Source organism: Bufo bufo, chromosome 6 (genome assembly GCF_905171765.1).
Source record: "Bufo bufo chromosome 6, aBufBuf1.1, whole genome shotgun sequence".
Lineage (NCBI taxonomy): Eukaryota > Metazoa > Chordata > Amphibia > Anura > Bufonidae > Bufo > Bufo bufo.
In genome coordinates this window covers 192,941,108-192,959,092 of record NC_053394.1, presented here as the reverse complement: position 1 = coordinate 192,959,092, position 17,985 = coordinate 192,941,108, and the positions used below count along the sequence as shown (strand labels likewise).

At 44.7% G+C, this 17,985-nt stretch overlaps 1 protein-coding gene across 1 annotated transcript in view; it reads left to right on the top strand.

Moving 5' to 3' along the window:
• Positions 1-17,985, top strand: part of LOC121005627 (transmembrane protein 132A-like) — a 779,862-nt gene that overhangs the window by 164,310 nt on the left and 597,567 nt on the right. The window contains exon 2 of the mRNA XM_040438401.1: positions 7,123-7,340. Coding sequence (XP_040294335.1) covers positions 7,123-7,340 — 218 coding nt within the window. The remainder of the gene's footprint in view (positions 1-7,122; positions 7,341-17,985) is intronic.

Sequence of the window (17,985 nt, the reverse complement as noted above, 5' to 3'; positions counted from 1 at the left end):
ATGTCATAGCAGAGAATCAGGCTTCACGTCACCCAACACTGGAACAGTCCATTGTCAGTTATTTAGGCCCAGGCACCCAGGCAGAGGAGAGAGGTCCCATAGTAGAGAATCTGGCTTCATGTCAGCAGAGAATCAGTCTTCATGTCATAGCAGAGAATCAGGCTTCACATCACCCAACACTGGAACAGGCCACTGTCAGATATTTTTAGGCCCCGGCACCCAGACAGAGGAGAGGTTCATTCAACTTTGGGTTGCCCCACAATATAATGGTAAAATGAAAATAAAAATAGGATTGAATGAGGAAGTGCCCTGGAGTACAATAATATATGGTTAAGGGGAGGTAGTTAATGTCTAATCTGCACAAGGGATGGACAGGTCCTGTGGGATCCATGCCTGGTTCATTTTTATGAACGTCAGCTTGTCCACATTGGCTGTAGACAGGCGGCTGCGTTTGTCTGTAATGACGCCCCCTGCCGTGCTGAATACACGTTCAGACAAAACGCTGGCCGCCGGGCAGGCCAGCACCTCCAAGGCATAAAAGGCTAGCTCTGGCCACGTGGACAATTTGGAGACCCAGAAGTTGAATGGGGCCGAACCATCAGTCAGTACGTGGAGGGGCGTGCACACGTACTGTTCCACCATGTTAGTGAAATGTTGCCTCCTGCTAACATGTTCCGTATCAGGTGGTGGTGCAGTTAGCTGTGGCGTGGTGACAAAACTTTTCCACATCTCTGCCATGCTAACCCTGCCCTCAGAGGAGCTGGCCGTGACACAGCTGCATTGGCGACCTCTTGCTCCTCCTCTGCCTTCGCCTTGGGCTTCCACTGGTTCCCCTGTGACATTTGGGAATGCTCTCAGTAGCGCGTCTACCAACGTGCGCTTGTACTCGCACATCTTCCTATCACGCTCCAGTGCAGGAAGTAAGGTGGGCACATTGTCTTTGTACCGTGGATCCAGCAGGGTGGCAACCCAGTAGTCCGCACACGTTAAAATGTGGGCAACTCTGCTGTCGTTGCGCAGGCACTGCAGCATGTAGTCGCTCATGTGTGCCAGGCTGCCCAGAGGTAAGGACAAGCTGTCCTCTGTGGGAGGCGTATCGTCATCGTCCTATGTTTCCCCCCAGCCACGCACCAGTGATGGGCCCGAGCTGCGTTGGGTGCCAGCCCGCTGTGAACATGCTTCATCCTCATCCTCCTCCACCTCCTCCTCATCCTCGTCCTCCTCGTCCTCCAGTAGTGGGCCCTGTCTGGCCACATTTGTACCTGGCCTCTGCTGTTGCAAAAAACCTCCCTCTGAGTCACTTCGAAGAGACTGGCCTGAAAGTGCTAAAAATGACCCCTCTTCCTCCTCCTCCTCCTCCTCCTCCTGGGCCACCTCCTCTTCCATCATCGCCCTAAGTGTTTTCTCATGGAGACATAGAAGTGGTATTGTAACTCTGATAACGGCGTCATCGCCACTGGCCATGTTGGTGGAGTACTCGAAACAGCGCAACAGGGCACACAGGTCTCGCATGGAGGCCCAGTCATTGGTGGTGAAGTGGTGCTGTTCCGCAGTGCGACTGACCCGTGCGTGCTGCAGCTGAAACTGCACTATGGCCTGCTGCTGCTCGCACAGTCTGTCCAGCATGTGCAAGGTGGAGTTCCACCTGGTGGGCATGTCGCATATGAGGCGGTGAGCGGGAAGGCCGAAGTTACGCTGCAGCGGAGACAGGCGAGCAGCGGCAGGATGTGAACGCCGGAAGCGCGAACAGACGGCCGGCACTTTATGCAGCAGCTCTGACATGTCGGGGTAGTTGTGAATGAACTTCTGCACCACCAAATTCAGCACATGCGCCAGGCAAGGGATGTGCGTCAAACCGGCTAGTCCCAGAGCTGCAACGAGATTTCGCCCATTATCGCACACCACCAGGCCGGGCTTGAGGCTCACCGGCAGCAACCACTCGTCGGTCTGTTGTTCTATACCCCCCCCACAACTCCTGTGCGGTGTGGGGCCTGTCCCCCAAACATATGAGTTTCAGAACGGCCTGCTGACGTTTACCCCGGGCTGTGCTGAAGTTGGTGGTGAAGGTGTGTGGCTGACTGGATGAGCAGGTGGAAGAAGAGGAGGAGGAAGCTGAGTAGGAGGAGGAGGAGACAGGAGGCAAAGAATGTTGCCCTGCGATCCTTGGCGGCGGAAGGACGTGCGCCAAACAGCTCTCCGCCTGGGGCCCAGCCGCCACTACATTTACCCAGTGTGCAGTTAGGGAGATATAGCGTCCCTGGCCGTGCTTACTGGTCCACGTATCTGTGGTTAGGTGGACCTTGCTACAGATGGCGTTGCGCAGTGCACACTTGATTTTATCGGATACTTGGTTGTGCAGGGAAGGCACGGCTCTCTTGGAGAAGTAGTGCCGGCTGGGAACAACATACTGTGGGACAGCAAGCGACATGAGCTGTTTGAAGCTGTCTGTGTCCACCAGCCTAAATGACAGCATTTCATAGGCCAGTAGTTTAGAAATGCTGGCATTCAGGGCCAGGGATCGAGGGTGGCTAGGTGGAAATTTACACTTTCTCTCAAATGTTTGTGAGATGGAGAGCTGAACGCTGCCGTGTGACATGGTTGAGATGCTTGGTGACGCAGGTGGTGGTGTTGGTGGTACATCCCATGTTTGCTGCGCGGCAGGTGCCAACGTTCCTCAGAGGCGGAGGAAGAGGCCGAGGCGGCAGCAGCAGAAGAGGTAGCAGGGGGAGCCTGAGTGAGTTCCTTGCTTTTAAGGTGTTTACTCCACTGCAGTTCATGCTTTGCATGCAGGTGCCTGGTCATGCAGGTTGTGCTAAGGTTCAGAACGTTAATGCCTCGCTTCAGGCTCTGATGGCACAGCGTGCAAACCACTCGGGTCTTGTCATCAGCACATTGTTTGAAGAAGTGCCATGCCAGGGAACTCCTTAAAGCTGCCTTTGGGGTGCTCGGTCCCAGATGGCGGCGGTCAGTAGCAGGCGGAGTCTCTTGGGGGCGGGTGTTCTGCTTTTGCCCACTGCTCCCTCTTTTGCTACGCTGTTGGCTCGGTCTCACCACTGCCTCTTCCTCCGAACTGTGAAAGTCAGTGGCACGACCTTCATTCCATGTGGGGTCTAGGACCTCATCGTCCCCTGCATCGTCTTCCACCCAGTCTTGATCCCGCATAGCGTGTGTGTGAAGTTATTGAGAATGACCCTATCAGCACCTTGAATCTAATATACCCTTTTATGGATAGATTTAAAGTAGACCTGATACAGCAGAAACAACTAATTTAGGAAATTGCTAAGTTGGGAATTGTATTTCAACCCAGAACAAAAACTGTGCTTTGACAGACACAAAATATCTTGACCAGCTACAGCAATAACCACAGATTTAGCTGAATATAAATTTGAGGCCTATTATTTAGGCGCTGGGTGACAGGTATACGTTTACGGACAGAATTAGACTTGGATATGCACAGTAGCGTGTGTGTGAAGTTATTGAGAATGACCCTATCAGCACCTTGAATCTAATATACCCTTTTATGGATAGATTTAAAGTAGGCCCTGATACAGCAGAAACCACTAATTTAGGAATTGGCTAAGTTGGGAAATTGTATTTCAACCCAGAACAAAAACTGTGCTTTGACGGACACAAAATAACTTGACCAGCTACAGCAATAACCACAGATTTAGCTGAATAAAAATTTGAGGCCTATTATTTAGGCGCTGGGTGACAGGTATACGTTTACAGACAGAATTTAGACTTGGAAATGCACAGTAGCGTGTGTGTGAAGTTATTAGAATGACCCTATCAGCACCCTTAATCTAATATACCCTTTTAATGATTAGATTTAAAGTAGCCCTGATACAGCAGAAACCACTAATTTAGGAAAATTGCTAAGTTGGGAATTGTATTTCAACCCAGAACAAAATAATCCTTTGCCAGACAGCAGGACAGTATTACATTGGCTGGCCACCAGCTGAAACACCAGATTTAGGGTACTGCTATTTTTGGCAATTGTATTTCACCCCTCAATAAAATAGCAAGCACAGCCAAGCCCCTGATGTAGGGATATAGCAAAAAATAACCACACTATTGATGGTTTAATGGACTTGATGGCAGCTTGCCCCTGATGTAGGATATAGCAAAAAAAAAACCACCACTATTGATGGTTAAATGGACTTGGTGGCAGCTTGCCCTGATGTAGGATATAGCCAAAAAATAACCACACTATTGATGGTTAAATGGACTTGGTGACAGCTTGCCCCTGATGTAGGATATAGCAAAAAAATAACCCCACTATTGATGGTTAAATGGACTTGGTGGCAGCTTGCCCCTGATGTAGGATATAGCCAAAAAATAACCACACTATTGATGGTTAAATGGACTTGGTGGCAGCTTGCCCCTGATGTAGGATATAGCCAAAAAATAACCACACTATTGATGGTTAAATGGACTTGGTGGCAGCTTGCCCCTGATGTAGGATATAGCCAAAAAATAACCACACTATTGATGGTTAAATGGACTTGGTGGCGCTTGCCCCTGATGTAGGATATAGCAAAAAATAACCACGCTATTGATGGTTAAATGGACTTGGTGACGCTGCCCTGATGTAGGATATAGCCAAAAAATAACCACACTATTGATGGTTAAATGGACTTTGTGGCAGCTTGCCCCTGATGTAGGATATAGCCAAAAAATAACCACACTATTGATGATTAAATGGACTTGGTGACAGCTTGCCCCTGATGTAGAATATAGCAAAAAAATAACCACACTATTGATGATTAAATGGACTTGGTGGCAGCTTGCCCCTGATGTAGGATATAGCCAAAAAATAACCACACTATTGATGGTTAAATGGACTTGGTGGCAGCTTGCCCCTGATTTAGGATATAGCCAAAAAATAACCACACTATTGATGGTTAAATGGACTTGGTGGCAGCTTGCCCCTGATGTAGGATATAGCCAAAAAATAACCACACTATTGATGGTTAAATGGACTTGGTGACAGCTTGCCCCTGATGTAGGATATAGCAAAAAAATAACCACACTATTGATAGTTAAATGGACTTGGTGGCAGCTTGCCCCTGATGTAGGATATAGCAAAAAAATAACCACACTTTTGATGGTTAAATGGACTTGGTGGCAGCTTGCCCCTGATGTAGGATATAGCCAAAAAATAACCACACTATTGATGGTTAAATGGACTTTGTGGCAGCTTGCCCCTGATGTAGGATATAGCAAAAAAAATAACCACACTATTGATGGTTAAATGGACTTGGTGGCAGCTTGCCCCTGATGTAGGATATAGCCAAAAAATAACCACACTATTGATGGTTAAATGGACTTGGTGGCAGCTTGCCCCTGATGTAGGATATAGCCCAAAAATAACCACACTATTGATGGTTAAATGGACTTTGTGGCAGCTTGCCCCTGATGTAGGATATAGCCAAAAAATAACCACACTATTGATGGTTAAATGGACTTGGTGGCAGCTTGCCCCTGATGTAGGATATAGCCAAAAAATAACCACACTATTGATGGTTAAATGGACTTTGTGGCAGCTTGCCCCTGATGTAGGATATAGCCAAAAAATAACCACACTATTGATGGTTAAATAGACTTGGTAGCAGCTTGCCCCTGATGTAGGATATAGCAAAAAAATAACCAGACTATTGATGGTTAAATGGACTTGGTGACAGCTTGCCCCTGATGTAGGATATAGCAAAAAAATAACCACACTATTGATGGTTAAATGGACTTGGTGGCAGCTTGTGCTGGCGCACCACAAGACACAAAATGGCCGCCGATCACCCCAGAAAAAAGTGACTGAAAAACGCTCTGGGCAGCCTAAAAACAGTGAGCAATTGAATAGCAGCAGTTCAATGATCCACAGCTGTAGATTGATCACTGACTTAAGTGTTTTGGAGGAGTTAATCACTGCCTAATCTCGCCCTAACGTCGCAGCTGCAACCTCTCCCTACACTAAGCACAGCAGAGTGACGTGCGGCGCTACGTGACTCCAGCTTAAATAGAGGCTGGGTCACATGCTGCACTGGCCAATCACAGCCATGCCAATAGTAGGCATGGCTGTGATGGCCTCGTGGGGCAAGTAGTATGACGCTTGTTGATTGGCTGCTTTGCAGCCTTTCAAAAAGCGCCAAGAAAACGACGAACACCGAACCCGAACCCGGACTTTTACTATACAGTTCGGGTTCGCTCATCCCTAGTTATAAGTACTTGCTTCATTACAACTATTTAATGTAATATTTTGGTGTGCAATGGAAGGTTGCTCACCTTGTTATAATCAATAATGATGTGTGGAGGAAAAAACAAGAAGGACTTCTTGAACGGTGCCGGACAGAAGCAGGAAATTGCCAGGATTCTTTATTATTATGCAGACATATTTTGTAGGATGGAAACCTCCTTCATCAGGTCAGTATTAGACTCATTGATCACAGGTCTGATTTATAGCATAATCAGAGAATCTCGGTGTAGCACTGGCGTCACTACAGTCCAAAGAGTCGCAGAGAACCATTACCAGTATAAGACGTAAGCTTTATTCATGATTATAAAAAAAAACTAAAAGTGAGTTAGACTCAACATAGTTACATAGTCTCATAGTTAATACAGTGGAAAACAGACATAGGTCCATCAAGTTCAACCAAGGGATAGGTGGGACGCAAATCCCAGAAGGAAGAACATGGCTAGCTGTTCCCCATGTTATGTTATATTGCGTCTTTTTATACCATATGCTTCTTTGACATTGCATTTATCTACCTTTGCATTCATTCAGCATTATTCTATTGTTGTGCATACATGACAATGTGATTTCAAATGTGTTTGTATCCTGCAAACAATAAATATTGTTAATTAGAAAAAAGAGATATTGTTGGTCAAATGTGCTGATTAAGTGCCCATACACCTTTAATAACTGTCTTATATCTCTCATACATACACGCTTAGCTCAACTTGTGTTTTCAATGGGGAGAGAGGGAAGAGACCAGCTGCCAGACACCTGTCTTGTGAGAATGAATCCAGTGTTGAAATTTAAAATGCTTATCCCTGTTTATCTATGTTTGACATATTTCACCGAAATAAACTTTATATATATATATGTGTGTGTGTGTGTCTTTGCAGCTGCCAGCCATTCTCTGAATACACCAATCCTACCAGTAACTCTAGAGGTAAAAGATGTTGCACAGTACTTCCGTTTACAGAAAGCAGTGTCAGATGATGATTCTACAATGCCTCAAGGTTCTTTGGCACAGTCGCACAGTGAAGTGTTTTTTATTCCACGGTTGGGGACCCGTAAGCCACATGTAAGGGCATCACTTCAGCACATACACAGCCAAGAGGTAAGATAACTATATGATCAGTGTTTTCAGGAATACATAAAGCTACAAGACATGTTACAACATATAATACTTAGAGGTAATTAGACACTAAACTCAGTACATAATTGCAAAGCCAGAAGGATTGATGTTGCTTGCAATCTACAATTTCAAAACTGACATAAGGCTTGCTTATTGATATAGATCAGAGCTGCAATTAGAATTATTCTATAAAAACATGCATGAAAGCTTACAGAATAAAATAAACACGGTCACAAAAAAATAAATAAATTGGCACCACAGTGTTCCTTAAGTGGTAAAACTGACCTATAAAACAGGTGTAAGGGATCCTAAACATGTAAATTTGGTTAGACCAAATGCCATGGACACGTACCACAATTGGAAAAAATGTTCTCTTCAATAATGGATTTTTTTCCCCACAAAAAAGCATGTATTAAAAAACTGCAGCACAAGCCACAAACATGCCATAGAAAAGAAATATGTATGAACCCACTATTAAGTGGACTTGAGCGTAAAGATCCTCTCCAACAATCTGTTTGCTTCACTTACCAACAATCTAAAATTCTAGGGTGTATGGCAAGAATGGGCATCCTACCAAGTGTATCCATTACTTGACAGGATGTTTTCATAATTAGTTGCATTCTCTTTTAAACATTGCTGTAGCATATTTTCTTAGAACTCTGGGTTTAGCTATTGTTTTGTCATTCCTCCTGGAAATCTAGGAATATATTGACTGTTTTTCATAGTTACATAGTTTATAAGGTTGAAAAAAAGACACAAGTCCATTAGTCAAACCTATTACTGTGTTGGTCCAGAGGATGGCAAAAACAACTATTAGGCATTCCCCAATTACCCCATATGAGAGGAAAAATTAATATCATTTGAATTATAATATTTTTACTTTCAGGCATCCAGGCCTTTCTTGAACTCGTTCATTGAATCAACCATCACAAAATCTAGCGACAGAGAGTTCCATATAATCTAGCTGCTCTTACCAATAATAATTTTCATCTACTGTATTTCTCACCCTATAAGAGACATTTTTTTCTTTGGTGGGAAAATGTCAGTGTGCCTTATAGGGGGGAAGGGGGAATACTAATGAGCTCTTCCGTTATGGAAACTCTCATTAGTACAGGAGGATCGGGAGAGTGGTGAATGCTGCGCTCCCCAGGCTCGGTACTCACCGCATTCCTGGTCATCTCCTGCAAGCTCCTCACAATGTGCCATGACCTGTGCACAGTGTAAGGACACCCAGCGCTCTGTGACCTCATGCTGTCCGACGACGGATCACAGCATAGCGCAGCCGGAAGGACCAGGAACAGCGTTGGATGTCAGGAACGATGGCGTTCAGAGCAGAAGAGGTAATTTTGATTTCTTTTATTTTGTTTGCAGTGCAGTCTTAACTGAGGTCTAAATGAGGGGGTCTTATGCACATCATTTGGTCTCTGATTTGAGTTTGTAACTGTGGGGATCTTATGCACATTGGGGCTGTGATCTGAGGTCTGATTTGGGGGTTATAGTTTAAATTAATGGTCTGATCTGATGTCTTATTAACATTGGGGGTCTGATCTGAGGTCTGATTGGGATTTTATTAACATTAGAGATTAGAGTCGACGCGGACATCCGGATGTTCGGGTTCAACGGGTTCAGCCAACTTCAGAAAAAAGTTTGAGTTCGGGACCCGACTTGACCCCGAACCCTATTGGAAAGTCAATGGGGACCCGAACTTTTGAGAACTAAAATGGCTGTAAAAAATGTCATGGAAAGGGCTAGAGGGCTGCAAAATGGCGTCAAAATGTTGTTAAGAGCATGGCAAGTGCTCTGCAAACAAATGGGGATAGAGAAATGACTTAAAATAACATAAAATACATAAAAATCAAAAATAATAATCTTGCTCTAGGAGGACCAGGTCCATATGGAGTAGGAGGTTGAGGAGGCAGTGGATGTGGTGGGTGTAGGGTGGAAGTGGCGGTTTGAGGAGGAGATATTTTTTTTAATTAGAGTACACCCCAAACCATTGGGAAATATAACCTGTGATAACCCCCTCCAGTCATGCTAAACACACGTTCAGACATTAAACTGGATGCAGGGCAGGCCAGCACCTCCAAGGGTAAAGGGCAAGCTCAGGCCATGTGCCCAATTTGGAGACCCAGAAGTTGCAGGGGCTGACCCCTGTCAGTCCAGTTCGTGTAGGTGTGTGCACAATACTGCCCCCCACCATGTTGCACGTCCCCGTGATGTTCACGATCAATTTGATATCTGCTCTATCAACTTTCGATGTTCTTTTATGCGCCTACCATGGTGATCACGGGTGGCGGGGAATCAGGGTTCCAGGCCTGAGAGGGAGCGTGAGAAAGAAGAGACCACACATCCAAGGGAGGATTCATTTTTTCAAATTTAAAATTATAGAGTTGAAAATATGGGAGAAATTATTAAAGCGTAAAAAGTGTGAAAACTTTTCAAGTTTATGCATTGAATGAAAGGATGTGGCGTGCATTTAATTACAGAATAATATATAAAATTTTATTCCCTGTCACCTATGCATAGCAGGTGTTTATTCACGTCTAAAATTGTATACTGTCAACCCCAAGAATGTAACAGAAAAATTATTGAAATTTATTAAAGCTGTCAAACTAGGTAGAGGAGGGGTATATTACACCCAAAAATTGGTGAATTTCACCATAAAATTTAACTGACAATTATATTTTTTTTAAACTTGTCTTACTAGGTATAGCAATTGTACATCCACACCCAAAAATTGGTGAATTTCACCGGAAAATGTAACTGACTATTTTTTTTTTTTTTTTTTAACCTGTCTACTAGGTATAGCAGTGGTACTATACACCAAAAATAGTGAATTTCACCCCAAATTGTTACTGACAATTTTTTTTTTTATTACCAGCCTACTAGGTATAGCAGTGGTACTATACACCCAAAAATTTGTGAATTACACCCAAAATGTAAATGACAAAGTAGTGAAATGATATAAAATAAAACACGTACAAAATAAAAAAAAAATTATTTATGAGGTGGAGTTCCATATGGAGTAGGAGTTTGAGGAGGCGGTGGACGTAGCAGTGTAGATGGAAGCGGCGTGGAGGAGGAAGAGGTAGCCAACACAGGTTTTGGTTTTAATTTTATTTTTTAAAATAGGGTACACTCAAAAGAGTGTGAAATATCCAAAATACAAACATGAGCATTGGCGCTGCAGTATAACAATGGCTGGTTAATGCCGGCATACATGTCTATTCTGGACAAGGTACGGACAAGTCCTGAGGGATCCATGCCTAGTTCATTTTAATGAACGTGGCTGTGGACAGGCGGCTGCGCTTGTCTGTGATAACGCCCCCTGCCGTGCTAAAACACCATTCAGATAATACACTGGCTGCAGGGCAGGCCAGCACCTCCACGGCGTAAAGGGCAAGCTCAGGCCATGTGCCCAATTTGGAGACCCAGAAGTTGAAGGGGGCAGACCCCGTCATTCAGTACGTGTAGGCGTGTGCACACATACTGCTCCACCATGTTGGTGAAATGCTGCCTCCATGCTAAGACGTTCCATATCAGCTTGTGGTGCTGGTTGTTGTGGGTGTGCTGACAAAGCTTTTCCACATTTCGACCATGGTAACCCTGCCCTTCTGAGGTGCTGGCGGTGCCTCAGCTGCGTTGGCGACCTCTCCTCGTTCCTCTGCCTTCGACTTGTGCTTCCACTGTGCCCCACTGTCAGGTGGGAATGCCACCAGCAGTGCGTCTACCAGCGAGTGCGTCTAGCAGCGTGCGCTTGTACTCGCGCATCTTACGATCACGCTCCAGTGAGGGAATTAAGGACGGTACGTTGTCCTTGTAACGGGGATCCAGCAGGTGGCCACCCAGTAATCAGCACAATTTAGAATGTGGGCACCTCGGCGGTCGTTGCGGAGACACCTGCAGCATGTAATCGCTCATGTGTGCCAGGCTGCCCAGAGGCAACGAAACGCTGTCCTCTGTGGGAGGTGTATCGTCTGTGTCCTTTGTATCTCCCCATCCACGCACCAGTAATGGCCATGAGCTGGTCTGGGTGAGACCCTGTTGTGAACATGGTTCCTCCTCCTCCATCTCCTCAATCTCCTCCTCCTCATCCTCCACCTCCTCATCCTCCAGAACTGTGCCCTGGCTGGACAATTGTGTACCTTGGGTTTGTGGGTACAGGAACCCCCCCTCAGAGCCACTTGGGAATGACTGGCCGGAAACCCTACAAAATGATCCCTCTTCTTCTCCTCCTGTGTCACATCCTCTTCCATCATTGCCAGGAGCGTTTTTTCAAGGAGGCATAGAAGTGGGATAGTAATGCTGAGAATGGCGTTATCGGCACTGGCCATGTTGGTGGAGTACTCGAAACAGCACAACAAGGAACACAGGTCTAGCATGGAGGCCCAGTCATTGGTGGTGAAGTGGTGCTGTTCCGCCGAGCGACTCAGCGACTGCAGCTGAAACTCCACTATGGCCTGCTGCTGCTCGCACAGTCTGGCCACCTTGTGGGCACGTCGCATATGAGGCAGTGAGCGGGAAGGCCGCAGTTACGCTGCAGCGCTGACAGGCGAGCAGTAGCAGGGTGAGAACGCCAAAAGCGCGCACACACGGCCCGCACTTTATGCAGCAGCTCTGACATGTCGGGGTAATTTTTAAGGAATCTCTGCACCACCAAATTCAGCACATGCGCCAGGCAAGGGATGTGCGTCAAGCCGACTAGTCCCAGAGCTGCTACGAGATTTCGCCCATTATCGAACACCACCAGGCCGGGCTGGAGGCTGACTGGAACAAAACACTCATCGGTCTGTTGTTCAAGGCCCGGCCACAGCTCCTGTGCGGTGTGGGGTTTGTCCCCCAAACAGATAAGTTTTAAAACTGCCTGCTGTTGTTTACCCCTGGCTGTGCTGAAGTTGGTGGTGAAGGTGTTACTCTGACCGGATGAGGAGCTGGTAGAGGATGAGGAAGCAGAGTAGGAGGAGGAAGCAACAAGAGGCAAACTGAAGCGCCCTGCAATCCTTGGTGGTGGAAGGACATGCGCCAAACTGCTATCCACCTCAGGCTTAGCCACCATCCGTAGTCAGGTGCACCTTGCCACAGATGGCGTTGCGCAGTGCACACCTTATTTTGTCCCCTACTTGGTTGTGAAGGGAAGGGGTGGCTCACCTTGAAAAGTAGTAACGGCTGGGCACGGTCATAAGGCCTTTAAAACTATCCGTCTCCACCAGACGGAATGACAGCATTTCAAAGGCAAGTCATTTAGAAATGCTGGAATTCAGGGCTAGGGATCGCGGGTGGGTAGGGTAGGGGGGTACTTCCTCTCCAGCGTTTTGGATATGGAGAGCTGAACGCTTCCGTGGGACATTGTGGAGATGCTTGGTGACCCAGGTGTTGGTGTTGCTGGCAGATCCTCTGTTTGTGGGGTGCCAGGTGGCACTGTCACTCCACAGGTGGATGAAGAGGCCGTGACTGCAGCAGAAGAGAAAGCAGGAGGAGCAGAGACCTTTCTTAGTTTTTGAGGTGTCTACTCCACTGCAGCTCGTGCTTTGCACTTAAATGCCTGGTCATGCAGGTTGTGCTCAGGTTGAGAACGTTTATGCCTCGCTTTAGGCTCTGATTGCACAGCGTGCAAACCACTCGTATCTTGTCGTCAGCACATTGTCTGAAGAAATGCCACGCCAGGGAACTCCTTGGAGCTGGCTTTGGTGTGCTCGGTCCCTTGCTGCGGTGGGCAGTAGAAGGCGTACTGTCTAGAGGATGGCCGTTCCGCTTGTGCACCCTGCTCCCTCTTCTGCTGTGCTGGTGGCTCTGTGACCACAGGCTTTTCCTCCGAACTACATCGGTCACTCGCATGACCTTGATTCCATGTCCCTTATTTGACGCTCTCCTCATATTTTTCAAATTTATGATCTTGCCCTAAATGGATGTTAAATTAATAGTAGAATAGAATGACAGTATGTAAATGGTGTATCTCACACGGTCTGAACCGGTGTAGGCCTAAATGAAATGGCTGTATTTCAAATGCCTGATTCAAACCCCTGTATGTAGGGGGTTATCTCACACGGTCTGAACCAGTGTAGGCCTGAAGTAAATATATCTTTGCACAAAATGGCTGTATTTCAAATGGCTGTATTTCAAATCCCTGAATCAAACCACTGTATGTAGAGGGAGTATCTCACAGGGCCTGAACCAGTGTAGGCCTGAAGTAAATATATCTTTGTACAAAATGGCTGTATTTCAAATGGCTGTATTTCAAATGCCTGAATCAAACCACTGTATGTAGAGGGAGTATCTCACAGGGCCTGAACCAGTGTAGGCCTGAAGTAAATATATCTTTGCACAAAATGGCTGTATTTCAAATGCCTGATTCAAACCCCTGTATGTAGGGGGTATCTCACACGGTCTGAACCACTGTAGGCCGGAAGTAAATATTTATTTGCGCAAAATAGCTGTATTTTAAATGGCTGTATTTCAAATGCCTGATTCAAACCCCTGTATGTAGAGGGGGTATCTCACAGGGCCTGAACCAGTTTAGGCCTGAAGTAAATATATCTTTGCCCAAAATGGCTGTATTTCAAATGGCTGTATTTCTAATGCCTGATTCAAACCCCTGTATGTAGGGGGGTATCTCACATGGTCTTAACCACTGTAGGCCTGAAGTAAATATTTATTTGCCCAAAATGGCTGTATTTTAAATGGTTGTATTTCAAATGTCTGATTCAAACCCCTGTGTGTAGGGGGGTATCTCACACGGTCTGAACCAGTGTAGGCTTGAACTAAATATATCTTTGCCCAAAATGGCTGTATTTCAATTGGCTGTATTTCAAATGCCTGATTCAAACCCCTGTATGTAGAGGGGGCCTCTAAGGCCTTTGACAGGGTGGAGTGGCGATTCCTTTGGAAGGTCATGCTCAGGATGCGCTTTGGGGAGAGATTCATAAATATCATTAAAACTCTGTATAGACACCCCATAGCTAGACTGAACCTTAATGGGAGCCTTACTCCTAGCTTCGACTTAGAGCGAGGTACCCGACAGGGTTGTCCCTTATCCCCTCTCCTATTCGATATATACAGTACAGACCAAAAGTTTGGACACACCTTCTCATTCAAAGAGTTTTCTTTATTTTCATGACTATGAAGGCATCAAAACTATGAATTAACACATGTGGAATTATATACATAACAAACAAGTGTGAAACAACTGAAAAGATGTCATATTCTAGGTTCTTCAAAGTAGCCACCTTTTGCTTTGATTACTGCTTTGCACACTCTTGGCATTCTCTTGATGAGCTTCAAGAGGTAGACCCCTGAAATGGTTTTCCAACAGTCTTGAAGGAGTTCCCAGAGATGCTTAGCACTTGTTGTCCCTTTTGCCTTCAGTCTGCGTTCCAGCTCACCCCAAACCATCTCGATTGGGTTCAGGTCCGGTGACTGTGGAGGCCAGGTCATCTGGCGCAGCACCCCATCACTCTCCTTGATGGTCAAATAGCTCTTACTTTCAAAGTTTTCCCAATTTTTCGGCTGACTGACTGACCTTAATTTCTTAAAGTAATCATGGCCACTCGTTTTTATTTACTTAGCTGCTTTTTTCTTGCCATAATACAAATTCTAACAGTCTATTCAGTAGGACTATCAGCTGTGTATCCACCTGACTTCTCCTCAACGCAACTGATGGTCCCAACCCCATTTATAAGGCAAGAAATCCCACTTATTAAACTTGTCAGGGCACACCTGTGAAGTGAAAACCATTTCAGGGGTCTACCTCTTGAAGCTCATCAAGAGAATGCCAAGAGTGTGCAAAGCAGTAATCAAAGCAAAAGGTGGCTACTTTGAAGAACCTAGAATATGACATATTTTCAGTTTTTTCACACTTGTTTGTTATGTATATAATTCCACATGTGTTAATTCATAGTTTTGATGCCTTCAGTGTGAATCTACAATTTTCATAGTCATGAAAATAAAGAAAACTCTTTGAATGAGAAGGTGTGTCCAAACTTTTGGTCTGTACTGTACATCGAGCCTTTGGCGTTGGCTATTAGGCAAGATCCTCAAATTAAAGGGTTCGGAACATTAAGAGAGGAAGATCGGATTTCCCTATATGCGGATGATGTTCTTTTTTTATAGAGGATACCGAAATAAATGCCTCAAGGATTATTCAATCGGTTAAATTATTTGGTGAGGTATCAGGCTTAGATATAAACTCGTCAAAGACAACTCTGATGCCATTAGACCATCTGCCGCAAAAAGAGCCCCTGTTAAACCAGCTAGAAGTCGTTGACACCTTTCAATATTTGGGCATGATGATATCCCCTAAGGTTGAAAATCTTTTGGAACTTAACCTTATCCCATTAATAACGAAAATCAGGGCAAAGGTAGGGATCTGGTTGCGACTTCCCTTATCTAGAGCTGATCGAGTCTCCCTGGTTTAAGATGATAATTCTCCCTCAATTTCTCTATGTCCTTAGAAATATACCTATTTGGATAGATAATAAATACTTTAAACTTCTGGAAAGAATAATTAATGAGCTAATCTGGGGAAGGAAAAGAGTGAGATTAAAAATAGAACATTTATATAAGCCTCTGGAGTGTGGGGGTTTAAATCTCCCATACTTCAAAGGCTATTTCGTGGCAGCTCAATTATGGACGTGCAACGAGTGGGTAAATAGTGTATCTTTGACTGATCTAATAAGTGCCTCCACGCACAATAACATTTTTACGTTTCTAGAGTCTGGGTTAATGGTTGATTGGGATCGGGGTTACAAAAAAACCATAAAATCACTGTTCAAAATATGGGCTACCACTAGAGGATGGTTAGGGGTAAAGGGATCACTTAGTTTTACGCCTCTCTGGCATAATAAGTATTTACAGTCTTTAGATAGTATAGCAATCAATCAATTTTGGCAAAAAAAGGGGATTGTATACCTGACACAGGTGGTTAAGAATAGGGAAATTAAGAAATTTGCGGAATTATTACATAGTTTACAGAACCTGTCATGGTTTAGGTATTTTCAGTTGCCTAGGCACTTTTTAGTTTGGAAGATAAATCACGATTGGAAATAGATACTTTGTCACCATTAAATCAATGGGTAGGGAAGACCTCACTAAAAATGAAGATTTCAAATATATATAAACTACTGATTAAGTCACGTTTTTCTGATACACAATCACCAGGTCAAAGGGCCTGGGAGGTGGACTGCCCAAACATAAAGTCGGTGGGATGGGGAACTATTTTCACTAACTCTGACGTACTTTCTCATTATTTTAATCACGTGCTAACACAGTTCAACATCTATCATAGACTTTATGTTACCCCTGTTTGGTTGAACAGATGTGGACTGAGAGATACTTCTAATTGCCCCCGCTGTGATAATATAGGAGCGGATTATCTCCATATGATCTGGCTTTGTCCCGGTCTGTCAGCATACTGGAAGGGCATAAAAATATCTTCTTACTCACAATTAAAAATATGTATATCTCCTGATCCACAACTGTTTCTACTCAACGATTTGTCTGCACTAACAGCCCACAAATATCAAAAGATTCTATTAGGTAGAGTATTACTACTGGCTAGACTACTGATCAGTCGAAATTGGTTTGCACGCCAGCCCCCGAAGTTAAATAACTGGATAAATCTGGTTATCAAGATTAAAAATTACGAACAAATTTTGTATAACCAGAGAGAAGGATTAGAGAAATGGAATAAGATATGGGAGGCTTGGAAGTTTGGATAGGCCCCCCTCCCCTTGTTGTTCTTCCTCTTTCCCTTTTTTTTTCTTCCTTTTCCTCTTTCTCTCCTTCTCTCTTTTCCTCTTTTCCCCCATTCCTCTCTCCCCCCACGTCCCCATGGGGGCTTTGGGGGAGGGAGGACACTGGATGCATCGCAAGGGGGAGGTGGGGTGGGAGGGGAAAATATGGTATTGGGGGATAACAGGAAGTTAGCTTAAATTATACCAAATGGTAAGGATCATTTCTTGGTTTGCCTTTTTTCTCTTTCTGTTATTTCTTTGTATAATAATAAAGTTGTTCAATAAAAAAAAATAATAATATAAAGAAATATATCTTTGCACAAAATGGCTGTATTTAAAATGCCTGATTCAAACCCCTGTATGTTGGGAGGTATCTCACACGTTCTAAACCACTGTAGGCCTGAAGTAAATATATCTTTGCCCAAATCGGCTGTATTTCAAATGGCTGTATTTCAAATGCCTGATTCAAACCCCTATATGTAGGGGGGTATCTCACACGGTCTGTACCACTGTAGGCCTGAAGTAAATATTTCTTTGCCCAAAATGGCTGTATTTTAAATAGCTGTATTTCAAATGCCTGATTAAAACCCTGTATGTAGGGGGGTGTCTCACACTGTCTGAACCAGTGTAGGCCTGAAGTAAATATATCTCTGCACAAAATGGCTGTATTTTAAATGGCTATATTTAAAATCCCTGAATCAAACCCCTGTATGTAGAGGGAGTATCTCACATGGTCTGAACCAGTGTAGGCCTGAAGTAAATATATCTTTGCACAAAATGGCTGTATTTCAAATCCCTGATTCAAACCCCTGTATGTAGAGGGAGTTTCTCACAGGGCCTGAACCAGTGTAGGCCTGAAGTAAATATTTCGTTGCACAAATTGGCTGTATTTAAAATGG